The sequence below is a fragment of the Sander vitreus genome, chromosome 23 (genome assembly GCF_031162955.1).
Source record: "Sander vitreus isolate 19-12246 chromosome 23, sanVit1, whole genome shotgun sequence".
Classification (NCBI taxonomy): domain Eukaryota; kingdom Metazoa; phylum Chordata; class Actinopteri; order Perciformes; family Percidae; genus Sander; species Sander vitreus.
This window is the reverse complement of record NC_135877.1, coordinates 15914754-15931656: the sequence shown is the minus strand read 5'-3', so window position 1 is coordinate 15931656 and position 16903 is coordinate 15914754. Positions and strand designations below refer to the sequence as shown.

The following is a 16903-nucleotide window of genomic DNA, read 5'->3' as shown; positions in this document are numbered from 1 at the left end:
CACAAAGTGGCCACATATATTAGTTTGTGCAGGTTCTTTTATGAAGGTTATGGGACTTGGGTTAAGACTGCTGTGTTTGTGCATTAATACGGTGCATTTGTGGGTGTGTGGGACTGGTGTATTGTGTTTGGGGCCTTGCAGAGTGCTGCTCACATGAAAGACTCTTTGTACACCAAGTTTTTAATGAATTGCTGTACAGATTGATTGCTTGAAGTTAACAGCACCAGTGCATGTGTGTGTGTGTGTATGTGTGTGTGTATATATATATATATATATATATATATATATATATAAAAATGTGTGTGTATATATATATATAAAAATGTGTGTGTGTTCAAGGTTGGGTTTGTTTGGTGAACAGCTATCAGATATAGAAAACAGCTTAGGGGAGCTTATGATACATTAGCTGTGTTTCCATCCAAGTAGTTTTATGTGATTAATGAGGAATTGAAGAACCAGAAGAAACACTGAGTGGAAATGGAACATTTTGATAAAACACACAGTGAAAGTTGTATGTAAAATATATATATATATATATATATATATATATATATATATATATATATATATATATATATATATATATTTTAGAGATATATTAGAGATGTTCCGATACCGATACCAGTATCGGAAAAACCTCCGATACTGCCTAAAATGCTTGTATCGGTATCGGCAAGTACTGGAGTTTATGCACCGATCCGATGCCACGTAATTAAGCCCTGCAGAAAATCGACTTCAAAGTAGTTTATTTATGTTCTTTTTACGTTATGACTCACTGTCAAACTGGATAATAAAAGCAAGTTCTATGGCATTCATTGTTTGTGTTTGTTCAATTTTTTTTTTACAAATAGTTTAACCAAAGCCAGGCCATACAACAATGATATAAATCATATCACATCCATACAGGGATAGTAGTATACAGCTGTTAAAACATAATAAATAAAATATATGACACAATGGTATGGAATAGGTACTCGGTATTGGCCGATACGCAAGTTCAGGCATCGGAATCTGTATCGGGAAGCAAAAAATGGTATTGGCCCATCTCTAATATATATATATATATATACATATTTAAAAGACTAGTTTGACATTTTGGGAAATGTGCTATTTCACTTTCTTGACCATGAGTTGCTTGATTGTGCCACTTTCATGTCAGAATGTGATTAGCATAAAGACTGCAAACGGGGGGAAAGCTAGCCTTTCCATAGTTCAAAAATACACCTACCAATTTGTAAGCTTTAGATGACCAACACCTGGTGCGTGTAATTTTAAACTAAGTCAGGCTAGCTGTTCCCCCTGTTTCCAATCGTTATGCTAAGCTAATCACCTCTCATCTAACTCTTAGCAAGAAAGCAAGTAAGTGTATTTCCCAAAATGACGAGCAATTCCTCATTCCTTTAAAACAAAGTTTATAGTTTAAGTTTATAGAGTCTTATACTGAGATAAGTGTCCTTATTATAAATACTGGTTCTCTTGTACAGATAATGTGCTATAAATGAGTGCTAATATCTTGAAACAAGACAGGAAACAGATAAGGATATTACTTTCATTTTAAAATGTTTTTTTGTGTTTATGTCAACATAGCAACTTCAAATTGGTTGATGTTTGTAGTTTGAGTTAAACATCTGCTGTTTGGATCTCACTTATGTACAGTAGTGCTCAGTGCTCACTAGTGTCTGTCTTCCTTCATTTCCCTAAGCAGCACACATGGCAAGTGAATTTTTTAGTTTTTAGATGTGGCACATATACCATTATCTGACAGTAAAAGACAACAGAAACGTATTCAGTAACACTTTTTTTATTTTTATGGTGGATATTTGTGGATCTGGGGATATCAAATCCATCCAAATGTACTTGACAGTTGAGTTAAAACAGGCATTCATTTCACTCCTTGTTGTCTCTGTCGGTTGTCTCCCTCTCCCCTCACGCTCTGTCAGTCTGCTCTTTTTAACAAGCCATCCTACTGGTTCTATAGGTCAGCGCTGAAAGGGGTCAGAAGAGCAGCATGATCGATCTGAACACACACACACACACACACACACACACACACACACACACACACACACACACACACAGCGTGTAGAGATCAGCCGGCCCAATAGAAACAAGCTTGAGCTGTGTGTCTCTCTCTGTGGTCTCTGCCCTTTGCCCTTGTGTGTGTTACATGCGTGTAATTTTCATGTACTGTATTAAGGTGCATAGGTGTGTATGTAGTTGTGTTTCTTTTGTTTTTGTGTAAAAATGCACCTTTTAGAGCATTTATTTTATTTAAGGGCTACAACCGACTTGTTCTGTTGATAGATGTGTGTGTGTGTGTGTGTGTGTGTGCGCGTCTGCCCTCAATACCACTTTTAATTCACGTTTAGTTGTGTGTTCATGTGTATGTGCTCACTACATTACACCACTGCCCTTGACTATTGTGTTAATGTCTGTCAAACTCAGTGAATGTTCTGCTGCCTCCACAATGTTTAGCTGTTGACCACAAGACACAGAATCAGTCAATAAATGGGAAAATAGAAGTGCAATGCATTTGTTACAATAAATGGAGTAAAAATAACTATTTTAAAGTGCATTCTGTTTTTTCCTCCAACAAAACAGGCCATGAAGTAAAAGGAACATACAATAAAAATCATGAACATTTGACAGAAGTATTGATATTTAAGTCTTCATTTCCCAAGATACCTTTACTCCAAAATTATTAAAATGGAGAGATGAGGGTTGTGACTAGATACATATTTTAAACAATTAAATACATGAGCACAGTGCAGTTTAGAGACTAAATCACCTAAAACAGAAATAAACAGAGAAATGCAATGAACCTATATCAAAAAAGAAAAAGAAAAATCAATATTCTCCATCTCCTGCTTTCTGTGTTTTAGAAACAGATACTTATTCTTATATTTTATTTATAAAGGACAACACACATTAATCAACATTTCTGTAAATGTGCCAGTGTTAGCCAGCCGGTTAATTTTCAACTGTAGTCCTTTGGCCAGGTGATTTTAGACCAGAGCAGCAGGAAGCAGCAAGACATTAGTACAGGTTTAACTATACAGATAGAAGTCAACAAGACACTATACAGACCACTAAAACAACAGATAAGCCTTCTCAGTTAGCCATGCAGAGCTACAGGAAGCAGCAAGACATTAGCATAGCTACACATCAAACAGTATCCACATTCAGTATAAGACTCCTATGAGACACAGTTGTGCATTTTGAGACTCCGTGTCAGAAGCTCCTGTATCAGGTTGTTTTCCATTTTAAATAAAAGCTAATACAGTCGCTTCTACAAGTCACTTGATTCTGCTTTTCGGCCCAGAGCTCCTCAGACTGGAATTCAACTAATTAGTACTTCTCTCTGACGCGCATGGAGGAGTTAATATGAAAAAGAGAGGTCATATAATTATAGCCGTGGGGAAACCCTGGGCTTTCTGTGTGTATGTCTATTTCTATGTATGTGTGTGTGTGTGTGTGTGTGTGTGTGTGTGTGTGTGTGTGTGCGCACAACTAGCTATCCTTATGAGATTCTGTGTTGTGCGGTTTTATTTGCATGCTCAGCATTTTGCGAGTACAACAGTCAAACTCACTCACTGTCTTTTTTTGCCAATCTGATGAAATGGGACTTAAACTCAACTCCCAAATTATAAACTATACTTATCACTTCAGGAACAAACACACTAAAATAAAAGTATTTTATGTAAAGAAAGAACTGAAGAAACAATAACAACTACTTGCTTAAACAGAAAAATTAAAATAAAAACCCTCTCAGGAGAAAACAATTCTGGCCTCCTTAATCTTGAAAGAGCTCCAAACCCTCTTCAAACCCCCTTTTTATACAAGCTGTAGCTCTTACTTGGCTACTAAAGGAGACACCACAATAAATAAATCAATTAACTCGCAACAGGTATTCATCTCTTTCTCAGTGGATAAACATAGTAATTTAACATGGCACAAATATCAGTTAAATTAGACAAATCTCTGCAAAAACTGCTCTGAAATAGCGTTTTCTCAAAATGACATCACAACCCCCCCTCTATCTATCCCACACTTGGCACATTCCATGAAGATAGTGAATCCTAATTGGCTGGGTGTTGGTTGCCATTTCCTGGGTCTAAAACAGAGCAGGTGCAGCAGATAACACACTCAAACAAATTGATGAATGTTTTCTGACTAAGAAGCAATTCAAAATGTACCTAACTATGTTTCTAAAACCACACAGAGTGTCAACCAGCACATTACCAAACAACAGTCACTTCAATACTGAGAGATGATGTATAAGTGGCTGTGGTGGATTAATTGTGATGTATCTCTGTTTTATCTCCAGCATGTGGAAGGGCCTGAATGTCAACTGCACTGACAGCACAGGATATACACCTTTACATCATGCTTCACTTAATGGACACAGGTAAACTTGTTTTTGTGTCTTCTACAAGTACTATTTACTTATATGCATTTCCATACATGTATGTGCAATTAAGTGTCTGATGTATCTTTAAGCTGGAACCATCAAATTATTGGTATTTTTGTTCAATAAAATTTCATTTTCTGTCAATCCATTAACCAGTTAATTGACGCATTTGTTTAGCACTATTTTGGAGTGCTGGAATGTGTTGTATGTAGAATACATTGTGTAGTCAGGGTAAAAAAGTCAGAGGTACATTTTTCCTTGTATTGTTTTTTCTATTTCTAAGTGAACAGTGGTGTACTGTAACAGTTTTAAATAGTTAATCTCTCCCCTGTATTCCTCTCAGGTCCCATTGTGCTTTGTGCCATATGCGATTGTGTACATTTTGGTCAGGTCTCTCCTTTTCTGGGCCACTTGGGGGCAGCAGAAACAAGCTGTAACACAACACACCTTTTACATTGATATGGCGAACTTTATTTACACATCCAGCATTAATACTATAATTAATTTAGAGGCATGCTTCTGGACACCTGATGAATGTAAGTCCAATACTCTCTGTATACTACTACTACTAATAATAATAATAATAATAATAATACTGTATTTTATCTGTTAGCTCTGTGTTTGTTCTCCTGAGAGAAATACCTGACTCTAATGATCAACTATGTATGTTCGCCAGCTAACCTTAGTCTCTGACTTGATGTCTGCCATTTGATGCTGAGCATGTAGTGTATAGTGGGTTTTTAGAGCTTTATTGCTGAAAACCGCTTCCTGTTGCGGCCAAAAACAACGCTAGGAGAGCGGTGAAAGTGAAACAAAACCGTTACAGAGAGAGAGCGAAGTTAACGTTAGCATAAAGTAGGAGCTGAAGCATCTAACGTTAGCCCTACAGCTCCATAAAGTAGAGGGGCCCTGGTTTCACAAACAGATTTAGACTGGTCAGTAGTGTTGGGTCCAGTCTAAATATTGTTCTTGGATTAGTCTGATGCAAGTTACACTGTTAAACAAACAAAAAACAAAAAAAAACAGGCTAACTCAGCTTTTAGAGCCATGTTTTCATGGTAATCGGTGACACATGCTGAGTGGTCTGACAAAAAAAAGTTATTTTTGTTTTTTCTAATGTTTTCTAAACAATGTTGTGGGGCGACTAATAATAAAGTAAAGAGTTTTCAGAGACCGAAGTTACTTCTTGTAAATATACAGCAGTGTGAGGACGTCTTCACTAGTTTTCTTTTTTACTAAGGAAAGTATCCGGAGCCTGACTGGAGTTAGCAGCAGCGTTACTGAGCCCTGTTAACCTATATGAAAAAGTCACAGCATTAGCTCTGCTACAGGTCTGCACTGCATTTTATGCTATGGCAGTTTTGGTGTTGTTGCATTTACAAAATTTTCCAGTAAAATGCCCCTGTATTTAAAATATTCTGGAAGAATCCAACTGTTATGTAACTACAGCGCCGCTTCCTTTCTTCACCTGGGCCTGCTGAGAAATCTGGTACACAGTGTGGATTAGCTGCAAGTCTGACCACTATCCCAGTTTGGCGGAACTGAAGGATTAGAACTGTGTTTTGGGGGGAATTATGTGGATTTCCTCCTTCAGATCAACTGGAGAGGATCGGTGGGAGGGAGAGAAAACTGCAGCCTCAGATTGAAAATTAGGCTGCCAACAAAAAACTCCAGAGGAATGATTTAAAGTGCTCATATTATGCTTTTTGGCTTTTTCACCTTTCCTTTATTGTGTTATATATCGTTTTTTGCATGTTATAGGTTTACAAAGTGAAAAAGTCCAAAGTCCACCCCACTTACCATCTTCCAGAGAAAACACTGTTCCAAACTGCTCTATTGTAGTCCAGCCTTTACTTCCGTGACAAACGTGCGTCACTTTGTAAGACACGTTATAATACTCGCCTAGCTGCTAGCATGGCACGACCTCCATACTTTGCAACTGACAAGCTAGTAGTCCTTACCTAGCTACTGCGCATGTGCGACTCCCAACAAAGATGGAACAGAAGTGTGATGTCTCACTCTGTAGCTAAAACAGAGAGCTCAACACAGGGTGAAAAGAGGAGCTGCAGCAATGTGCAGTACAACAAAAATATGGTGTTTTTTGAAAATTAAACCATGTAAACCTATTCTGGTATAACCTCTAAATACAATTATGAACCTGAAAATGAGCATAATATGAGCACTTTAACGTTTAGGTAGGATAGTAAAAAGAGAACCATTAATTAAGATATAGACAGAGAAAACCTGGAAACAGGCAGTGCTGTATTCAGAGATTTTTTATTCAGGCTGGGTTTCAATTGTTTTTTTTTTTTTTTTTTAATCGTGCAGTTTTTTACCACATAAAAAGCCTTTCAGTGATGCAAGCAGGCTCAATCCAAACTGCAATAAGTTGAATATTCTCATATTTGACCTTATTTACAGTCTACAGTATGTATTTGACCCTGAGATACTCCCAGTGTGATTTTTGCAGGACAACTGCCACTTAAACCAGAGTGAATTATATAAAAATATAATAATTAACAAATCAGTTGATTAAGCATCTCAGTGCTGCTTTCACCCCTGCTCCTGCGAGAGGCTTTGCCCTTCTCTCTCCTCGGATTCTCCCCCTGACATTTCGAATGGAAATGAGGCACTTCACCTTTCCTCTTCAGAGAGTGGTGGCAACTTCAGCAGAAGACTTCCTAATATGAAACCGTATCGCTGACGTTACTACTAGCAGCTAAATGGATTTCCGGCACAAACCCAGGCGCTATGATTTGTCGCTCTATTTATATAATGGAGATAACTTTTTATTAGAGGGAAACATGGAATTGTTTGTCTTCTATTAATTGTTTTCATTGTTTGTATTTAATTTCCAGTTGAACTCTGTGCTATCACTGCCTCCAGTACTGAGTGAAGTAGGTAAAGGAAACAAAAGTAGATAGGACACTGGCATGGACTAGTGAAGCGTAAATTGTCTAGCACAAGCTATAATACAAACAATTAGAACTTCAGCTTCTCATGTACACGTTGATATACATAAACCTACTTTTTAAACCCATGATTTAAAGGCATTGATCACGGAGACAAAACGGGGTGGATTTCGTCTTTTGCAATATTGCGCATGCAGTTGTGAAGTGCAAAATTTACAACTGGTGTAGTTTATTCTGTCAGTGTGTTTAATTAAACATAGAACAGCCTCTGTTTCTCTTTTCCTCCTGAGAGTGTTATAGTTATGGACAATACAGGTTTGATTGAAATAAGAAAGGGGTTAAAGTAAAGATGGTCTATGTGATAAATTATGCTAAACTTCATCACTAAAAATCTTAATTTGAATGCAGAACCCATCTCGGTCAACATTATGATCTCTTGAATACACATGGTACAAAAAAATATGTTGGACATTTAAGCTTATTTTGGCTCCAGCTAATGTGATCCTGATGCTGCAGATAAGAGTGATGAGACAGCTGAAGCCTGAAAGTGTCAAAACCCACAATCACTGTCATGTCTGGGAAAAAAAAGAAACTGTTGCCAGGGGAAAAAAAAAAAACAATTCTGTAGAAAATTGCACTGACTATGAGAGGAAGCACAACTCATTTATTTAACCAGTTAAACAAAATATCACCAAGGTCACAGAATACGAGGGCAAAGAAAAGGCAGCTCACAATTCATGTATTTTGATTTTAACATGATTTAGTTCCTTCTTGGAGTAAAATTATGCAGTATGTCTGAGGGTTGCATTGTACTGTATGTTCCACAGCGAAAGATGAATTATTCGTGCAGTAAGGTTAAAATGTTTGATTTGGTGTTTTCAAGGGAAATGTGTCAATATTCCATGATTCAGATTTCAGGTCGGCCAGCTCGGCTTCTGCTCCCTCTCTCTATCCCTCCTTCTTTCCATCTGTTTATATATATATATTGACCTGTATATATCTATCTCAGGGAAGTTGTACTAAAGCTGCTCCAGTTTGAGGCGTCCACAAATGTGCCTGACAGCAAGGGTTGCTTCCCGCTGCACCTGGCCGCCTGGCGGGGAGACGTGGACATCGTCCGCATCCTCATCCACCACGGACCCTCGCACTGCCGGGTCAACCAACAGGTAAACACCGTAATCCCATCATCCTCCTCTGAAAAGCCTTGATTGCCAATGCCACCTGTGGGAAACATCATGTGAATTCTAGGTTTATTAGAACTGCATGTCTTTTTATAGTCTAACATAAGGCCACATCTTACACTTACTTTATTGAATTTGAATCACAGTTATTGTATTGGATAGAAAAATATTTTCTTTGGTCTGCTTACAGTATACTTAACTACAGAATGTTTAATTACAGTACCTGTTAGTCTCGCATTGCCAGACCTTCTTCCACAGTGCTGCCGAGGAGGGCCTGGCTAGTCCACACAGCATTGCGGGATGGGAGAGAAACGTGCTCTGGTTTATTGGCATTTCTTTATACCAATCACAATTGTCGCACGGAGCCGTGGTGCCGCTGCAAAAAAGCCTTGGGAAAGAACTTGTTTTGGTGGAACGTGTACGTTCAAAAGTTGTTTTAGTCGTGCAACAGAAAACTCAGATTGGACAGATCGTAACTACAGAATGTTTAATTACAGTACAGTTAACTGGAGCTGGGTGATATGGAAAAAATCAAATATCACGATATTTTTTGACAAAATACATCAATGTCGATATTGCGGCGATATTGTAGGGTTGACTATTGGTGCTTTCACAAAATATTAACACAATGAGAGTTCTGATATATAATCACCAATGATGTGGATACAATGATTAAATAGGTAAAGGCAAATAATAAACCACCTAGAAGTCTGGTTCAGAAAATATCGTCACTTTACTGTAATGCAGCCTTTAAAACCAGGAAAAGACAACACTTGTGTTGATATTACGATATCCAAAATTTAAGATGATCTCTAGCCTCATATGTCGATGCTGATATAATATCTATATATTGCCCAGCCCTACAGTTAACTACAGAATGTTTAGTTGTCAGTAGAAGGGTGTAAACAGGACCTTCAGATATTATTTTATAAATTAGTCTTTGAAGCAGGACATTATTATCAAGCTATATTGCTGTTCTTTTTGATTGTAGCTGCTTGTTAATTGATAGTCCATTTCTGCTGCTGCCAGTGTTGGTGTTATCCATTTATTAGGGTATATCAGGGTCAGCCGTATTCTGTATCAGCTCTAAATGCCTCTGGCCCTGACCTCTGACAAATCTCTGAGAGAGGCAAGTGAATTCACTGGACTCAGAAGAGAATAATTAAAACTTCATGTCTGGATTTCTGTAGCTCAGAGAAGCCATTTATTAGTTAACCTTCTAGAAAAAGAAACAACACATCTAACCTAACCTTTGTTCATGTTGTTGCCCACATTTACATGTTAAATGGTCAATTGTGGCTAAAAGAAACACTTTCCCACTGTGGTGTAACTGTTCCAGAACAAGAAAGGTCTCATCAGCTAACTTAAAGTTGAGTTCTTCTGTTGTATTTCTCGTGGCATTTAAACCAGCTCTGCCACAGGTCGTCTCGTTATGGCTCCTGTCCAACAGAGCCAATCCTTTACAGTTCTCAGGGATCTCTCTCTGACAGCCGGCTGAGCGTTTCAACTCTGGGAGCATTCAGCCTGCCACCGCTGTCATTCCTCATCAGCAAAACTGACCTTCTCCTCCTCCCTAACCCTTTTCCTATCCATCTCTGCTTGCAGTTTTTTGATGATGTCACGCTCTCGCTGATGCGCTGTCATTTGAAGATGAGCGCGAGGCATACAGAGGTGGTTGAGAGCTAAAATCTTGATGTCTTTTTTTTTAAATATTCCTACTCCTAATGGCAGTGTAGTAATGGACCTCCCAGGTTATTGGAGCATTATTTACTCTGCATAATAAGCACATTTTCCTCTGTCACCATTAGCCAAATAATTTCCCTCTGTGAGTTGTTAGAGCCTAATTGTTTGCTGTGATAAATGGTGTCTATTGCACCTGAAATGAAGAGGTTTGTCAGCAAGTGAACACGGGTAATTTTCCTTTTATACCCCATCATTGATTTGTAGAGCTGAGTGGGCTGCTGTGCAGGCAGCGTGGACACATACAGGGTGAAAGATGCTGATTGGAAAGATACCGTACAGATGCTGACTTCAGTGCATAGTCAACGTGTGTGTGTGTGTGTGTGTGTGTGTGTGTGTGTGGTTAATGGAGCATATAGAGCATATGAAGATCTCCTGTCACCTGACGTTTTCAGTTTTTGAAACACAAACATTCCAGTTATTTGGGTGAAGTGCAGTCAGTTACTTAGTGTATCTGTGATTTCTGTTGCTATTTTATTTAACTTTCTACAGTAACTTTCAGCAAACCCTAATGCTGTTTATGTGTAGGGGGTGAGACTTAATAGCTATAAGTCATCATTTTACAGTTGTTAAAAAAGTAGAAAGTTGAAAATGGAGACAGACTAATGCTGTTGTGTCAGTATTTGGTGTGGTGTGCACATAAAAACTTAGCAAGGAGGATGTGTGTTACATGCTGCCAACATAATGCAAAGATACAAACTGACTGCATCACAGTTTTGTTCTATTGAGTAACAGAGGACCAATGAAAATGACATAGATATCTATATTTATGTAATTATTACTAATCTTAATCTCGTCCTGGCAGTAAATACATTTGAATGCGAAAAAAGAGAAAATAATATTTATCATTACACTTAAATATTCAGATCTTACACAATCTCCCTAGTTATGCTTAAGTTAGCTTTTATTCATGTGCATCAGTGAAAGAAAAGAGAAATAAAGCTTTATAAACACCTTGGTTGTTTTTAATCCTTTAATTGCACTGGATGGCTTTTCTTGTCTTTCTTGTTCTCTCTTTGTATCATACATCTCAGTTTGAGCCTTGTATATCAACAACCTGGAAATTACTATTATCTACCCTGTTGTCATCAGTTTTCATCTCTCTCTCTCTTCTGTACAATACAAACCTGTGAAAATGCTAAGCTACAGAGCTCACATTAGCAAGCCTCTGCTGTCTGTCAAACTACTGCACGCAGACAAAGCAAAACACAAAGTCTCCAGCATGACTGGGCCTTCACGTGCCTTAACCACTGACTTTTACAAGTTTAAATTACGGTACCTGTGATGCATCATTGTACCGTATTCTTGCAGTTATCCGTTGTCGGTGTGAGGGTACAGTCGTTTTCAGGTTGCGGGCAAAAACATGAATGTAAGATTTATAGTGTTAGTATGTTTACAATGCCTAAGCTCCATATTTTCCCACTGTCTGTCTTGTCTGCTGTAGAGAGCAGGGCCTGAATACATTAGTCAGGTTGATATACTGAGGTCCACACATGCTCACACCCATCATCGAGACTTAGAGCAGCAAGCCATTGGCTGCACATTACCCCCATTCTCAAAGATATTACTCTGCCCACACACACATTACTTGTGTCAGAGGTTGAGTGTATGTGTATCTGGGTGTGCAGCTTAGTTTTATCGGGTGACTCTAGAGGGGCACACAGTTTGTCTTAATATTGTATAACGAGAGAAACACAACATTTGTGCTCACTTTTGTACATGAGGTAACAAATAGCGACAGGAGACTGTGGAAAAGGACACAAGAGGGAGCTGTAATTAGTGTGAAAGATCCTGAGAGCATAGGTGGTGGGAAGTGTGTAGGTGGGCCAGTTCTATGCTGCAGCCAATAGAGGATTATTCGAGGTTAGTGGATGTTATTAGTTGGCGGTAAACCAGTTCCAGACCACTGTTTACTGCCTAATTGGTCCCAGTAGTTCTGTGTGTGTGTGTGTGTGTGCGTGCGTGCGTGCGTGCGTGTGTGGGGAGGCAGTCTGACTGGAGAAGATTATTGTAACATACTGTGTGTGCATGTTTTTGTGTTTGTATGTATGAGAGGCAGTGATAGTTTGTGAAAGGACTGCCAGGTAAATGTAAAGCAGACGATGAAGCTAAACCAAACACCACAACTACCAAAAGAAAGGCAAGAAAATACGTAGTGGTGACCACAATTCCATCTAAGGAGCCGACTGACAATCTCCCAGTCGAATCGCATTGCTCCTCGTTGACTATCCCTTCACGGAAAAAGCTGATTGTTGTACCCCTCTCTCACTAATATATACAGACTATATATACAGATCTCTCTCTGGGGGGGTATCGTATATTGTGTATTTGTATCGAACAGAAAAAGTTTGGGAACCACTGACTTAGCCTATCCTTACAAGGACCTTTTTGAGAAACTCATCTTTGTGGTGCATTCAAGGATGGTTCCAAATTTGAGAATCGGCCACTGAGCATCACAAAGCATTATATTCTAAAGCTCAAAGCTAGATGACAACAAAAAAGCAAACATACTGTAGATGCCATGAAAAAATATGAATGTGGCTGTGTACTGCTTTAAAAAAAGTTTGGCAAGTGACTGAATTCTGTTGAATAGACTCATGTCCCGTATTTATGCTGCTGCATAACACAAAACAGCTGGAACACACCGGGCAAGCAAGTGTCGCGTAGCGTAGATACGTGCCTGATCGTGCGCCAGGATGAATGGGGATAACTTGTGTGTGTGTGCCTGATTGCGTGTCTTGCTGTGGGTAGGTGTTTATTTCATTTTGAATGTGTTTTATTTTTGTAAAGTATCCGGCTGCACTGTGGTCTTCCTGTATAGGAACTGCGCTCGCATATCGCGCAAGAAATAGAGGAGACGCCGAAACTCTTGCTGCAGCACGCGGATGCTGCGCGCCCGGTATGAACGGACAGATTGGATAACATGGGCGCCAAAATAAAAATAGCTGCGTTACGATGCTATACGTGACCCTTATGTGCCCGGTGTGTTCCAGCTGTAATGCTACAAAAAAATAGAGACAAAATCTTTAAAGTGATGGATTACCCAACCAAGTTTCAATTTGATTTAAAATTAATTTCCGGTGGCTCATTATGGGCCCCTTAAACCCCTAGACCACCAGAGTGCCCCAAAATGCAATTTTAGGAGATTTCAGTGACGCAACCAGCTGTGCTGTGCCATGATGTCCAAAACTGCTTGGGTCCCATGCTCAGTCTTTTTGGCCCCGCGATTTGAACCAGCGGCACTTAGAATAACATGCATCCAGGCAGAGTATGTTGACTGACTAATGAGGACACATTTTACCCACATTAAAAAGATTATTTTGCTTGTGCCTGGCCGTGGCAGTGTGAGGGACGTAGAGCGTGCGTGCGTGCGTGGGAACCAGCACACAACCTCTGTATGGGGCCTCTGGACTAGTCAATTTAAGGGTTGTTCTGTGTGTATGTGTGTGTGGTTGACTGATTAGGTCAAGTATGTCCCCCTGTGCTGCAGATATATCCCAAGAATGTTTTCTTTTCCATAAACAGAAGCACGGAGGGTTATTCTTTTCCTTTCTCTCCCTCTTGTCTTCTATCTCCCCCTTTTGTTCTCCCAAAGGAGGAGAAAGGAGATCAGCAGCATAAAACCAAGGGAGATAATAAGCGAGATTAGAAGGATGTTGCATGAAGCACCATCTGTGCTTCAAATGTGGCGTGCGCATGTGTGGACATGTGAATGCATGAAATACTTCCTGTAGGCTTTTCTCCAGGTGCAGCAAGGCCTTCTGGGAGCCCAGAGGCTGTGTGAACTAAGTGAAGGGGAAAGGTAATGAGGTTGCTCGCTTGCTTTGTTTCCACAAATGTCTGTGTTTGTGCCTGTGTGTATTCATCTTACAGTCTCGGCAATTCCATGCCCTATCGTGCACACATGTTGCTACCACACATGGAAATGAAACCATATGTTTCCCGACGGTCAACATGTGAACACGGCCTCTGTGAGACCACGTGCTGCTAGCAGAAACCGCCCTGGGAAAGTCCTTCCTCAAACATTGCCTACCGCCATGCCCGCTGCTACCAAAACACACAGTCACACTGAGCCATAGGATTTTTTTATTTTTTTTATGAGTAATGTCTAAAAAAGTGCTATGTAATATGTTTTCACAGCCTGATGCTCTGTTGGCAGTGGGCTTCCTAATTAAAGTTTTGTTAAAGAAAACTGATTCATCTCGCCATTTATCAAAAACAAACTACAGCCCTGAGTGATTCTTGCAAGCTGGGAGCAGATTGTGTGCGAGTGTGTTAATTGAGGTGTTATATGAAGACGTGGAAAAAAAAAAGACGTGTGCAGGATTTTCCTCTTTGGTACTTTTTGAAAATGAAAATATGGTTCCTCTTTAAGTTGCTAACCCTAGAGGAAGATCAGAGTTCAAATTTCAACTACCTGGAGCTGTTTGGGATTTTGTGTGCTACTGCACCTCTAAAATGTCCTCAGTCTGATGCAGGTCTAAAAGCAATCCAATTTGTTAGAAGCTCATTTCTTTGAATTCCCTTTATCGAATTCTTTGTCTTTTATCCATATATTTCACATTTGCAGATTTTATGAGTTGGTTTTCACAACACTGGCCAAGGATAAAATAATGTTTATCATGATGTTTTTCAAATATGATGAATACAGTCAAAACAATCAAAGCAGTTCTGATGTATTGAACAGAGTTAGTTCAAGACTGCCTTTTATAAAAGAGTGAATTTGTGAAAATGCAGTACTTGAAACATCGTGTTTTAAAATTTTTGTTTGAAATATGTATAGAAATGCAGATTCAGTGATAAGGTCCCTTTTATATGCAACTATGCCCGAAGGTTATCATTTTCATTTTACACTGTAATCAATAAAACATAAATTATGAACAACTAGCATTATAATCAGTTGTCAACATGGTCATCATGATCACCGTTTTGAAGTCAATACTGAATAGGAAAATGTTTAAAAGTATCTTGACATTAGTAGAGCTGAAATTATAAATGTTAATAAAAAAATTGTTTATTAGGTGGCCACGAATTGTTTAAGTCGTTTATCAAGCAATTGCTTTTTCTTTTCTTTGTTTAATATAATTGTTTGTAATTATTACAAACAATTTATTATAATTGTTTCCACTCTCTTAATAACTGCTCTTTTTTCTTCTTCTCCATTCGAAAGACCTTAATAGCTTCAGGCTTAAAAGAGAAGTAAGGGAAGGATGCCTCTCCTGCTCCTTCTCTTTCTGCCTCTCATTCTATACAAAACTCTCTTGTATGATGAAGAGCTGAAAGTTTTTATTCACACATCATCAATCTATATTTTTCCCATCCCTCAAACCCTATGTATACTGACTTTTTATTTACAGTATAGTATATTCTGTATAGGCTACATGTAAATAGAGAGATGTATGCATATTGATAAGATTAGACAAGAGTGAGAAAGGAGAGAAACAGTTTCACATCGGTGTTGCTCATGTTTTTCATTTTATATTTATTTACCCAGCTCTCCCCAGGCAACACGCTGAGCTGCTGGGATTATGAGATGCCGCAACGTAGACCAAGCTCATCCTGCATATCAGTCCATCAGCATTAACATGGTGTACGTTCAAACAAATACCTCTGCGCTTCATTCGCTCTAGTTTAATTTCAGCCCCGGCCTGTCTGATAAGGCTCGCTTATTTGCATGGATGTAGCGGTTTGTTTGATGCTGACTGTGTGTGTGTGTGTGTGTGTGTGTGTGTGTGTGTGTAAATGTTTTGTAATACAAGTGTGCAAGTAGATATTGTGTGTGTCCTACAGTTAAGAAGGGTAATGCAGGGGACGCTGCATGGATAGTAAAGATGTATCATAAAATTTTTTTAACAAATTGCTCCTTACACAATAATAAAACCATGCAGCTGTCTTGGTAAAAGGGACAAGCAGATACTTTTCATTACACATACTTTAAATATTTATGACCATTAACTGCATATCAGTACCATATACGTATACTGATGAAAGAAAAGCACTGACATCCATTTGTATGGGCATGTCAATAATGTGCTGCCATGCCTGTTGATGTGTCATTAGTAGATGGCTGTTGCTCAGGGCTCAATCAGCAACAATACACCAACTGCTAGATGATATCGGAAAGCTGTCAGAGCGAGTGTAATGGAAATATATAGCTCGCTCTGAGAACATGGCGGGATTTTCTCTACTTCTCTCTCTCTCTCTCTCCCTCCTCCTCCTCCTCCTCTATCTCCCTCGTTCTATCACTCTGTGTCTCTGTTCATATCTTTGTCGCTTTCCTTTCTTTCTGGGAATTGCGTTTTCCCTATCTAAAGCTGTGTGTGAGAGGCACAGCGGATTGGACAGACAAAGCTTTATTGTCCGTTTAAGGCTGCAGAGAACGGGTCATTGGCAGCGCCAACAATGGTGTGCGTGCGTGTGTGTGCGTGCCCGTCCGTCCTCTGATACTTCTGCCACGTTTGAGATTTCTCTACCCACGGCCCGGTGGCCCATAAAATAAAAAAGTTAAATTGCACCTTCATAACTTTCATCTCCTGTCAGTGCCAGAAACCCATATTACATGCGTTGTGGCGCTCAGTGTTTTTAGGTTCAAAGTTCAATTTAGTTGAGCTTTGGCTGAAAATGCACTAAAATAATGGCCTTGCTCTGTGCAAAGTTGA

At 39.1% G+C, this 16903-nt stretch overlaps 1 protein-coding gene across 2 annotated transcripts in view; it reads left to right on the top strand.

Moving 5' to 3' along the window:
* anks1b (ankyrin repeat and sterile alpha motif domain containing 1B) overlaps positions 1-16903 on the top strand; it is a 238508-nt gene that overhangs the window by 57472 nt on the left and 164133 nt on the right. For both annotated transcript variants that reach the window (XM_078243136.1, XM_078243133.1), the window contains exons 2-3: positions 4328-4408; positions 8333-8489. In XM_078243136.1, coding sequence (XP_078099262.1) covers positions 4328-4408; positions 8333-8489 — 238 coding nt within the window. The remainder of the gene's footprint in view (positions 1-4327; positions 4409-8332; positions 8490-16903) is intronic.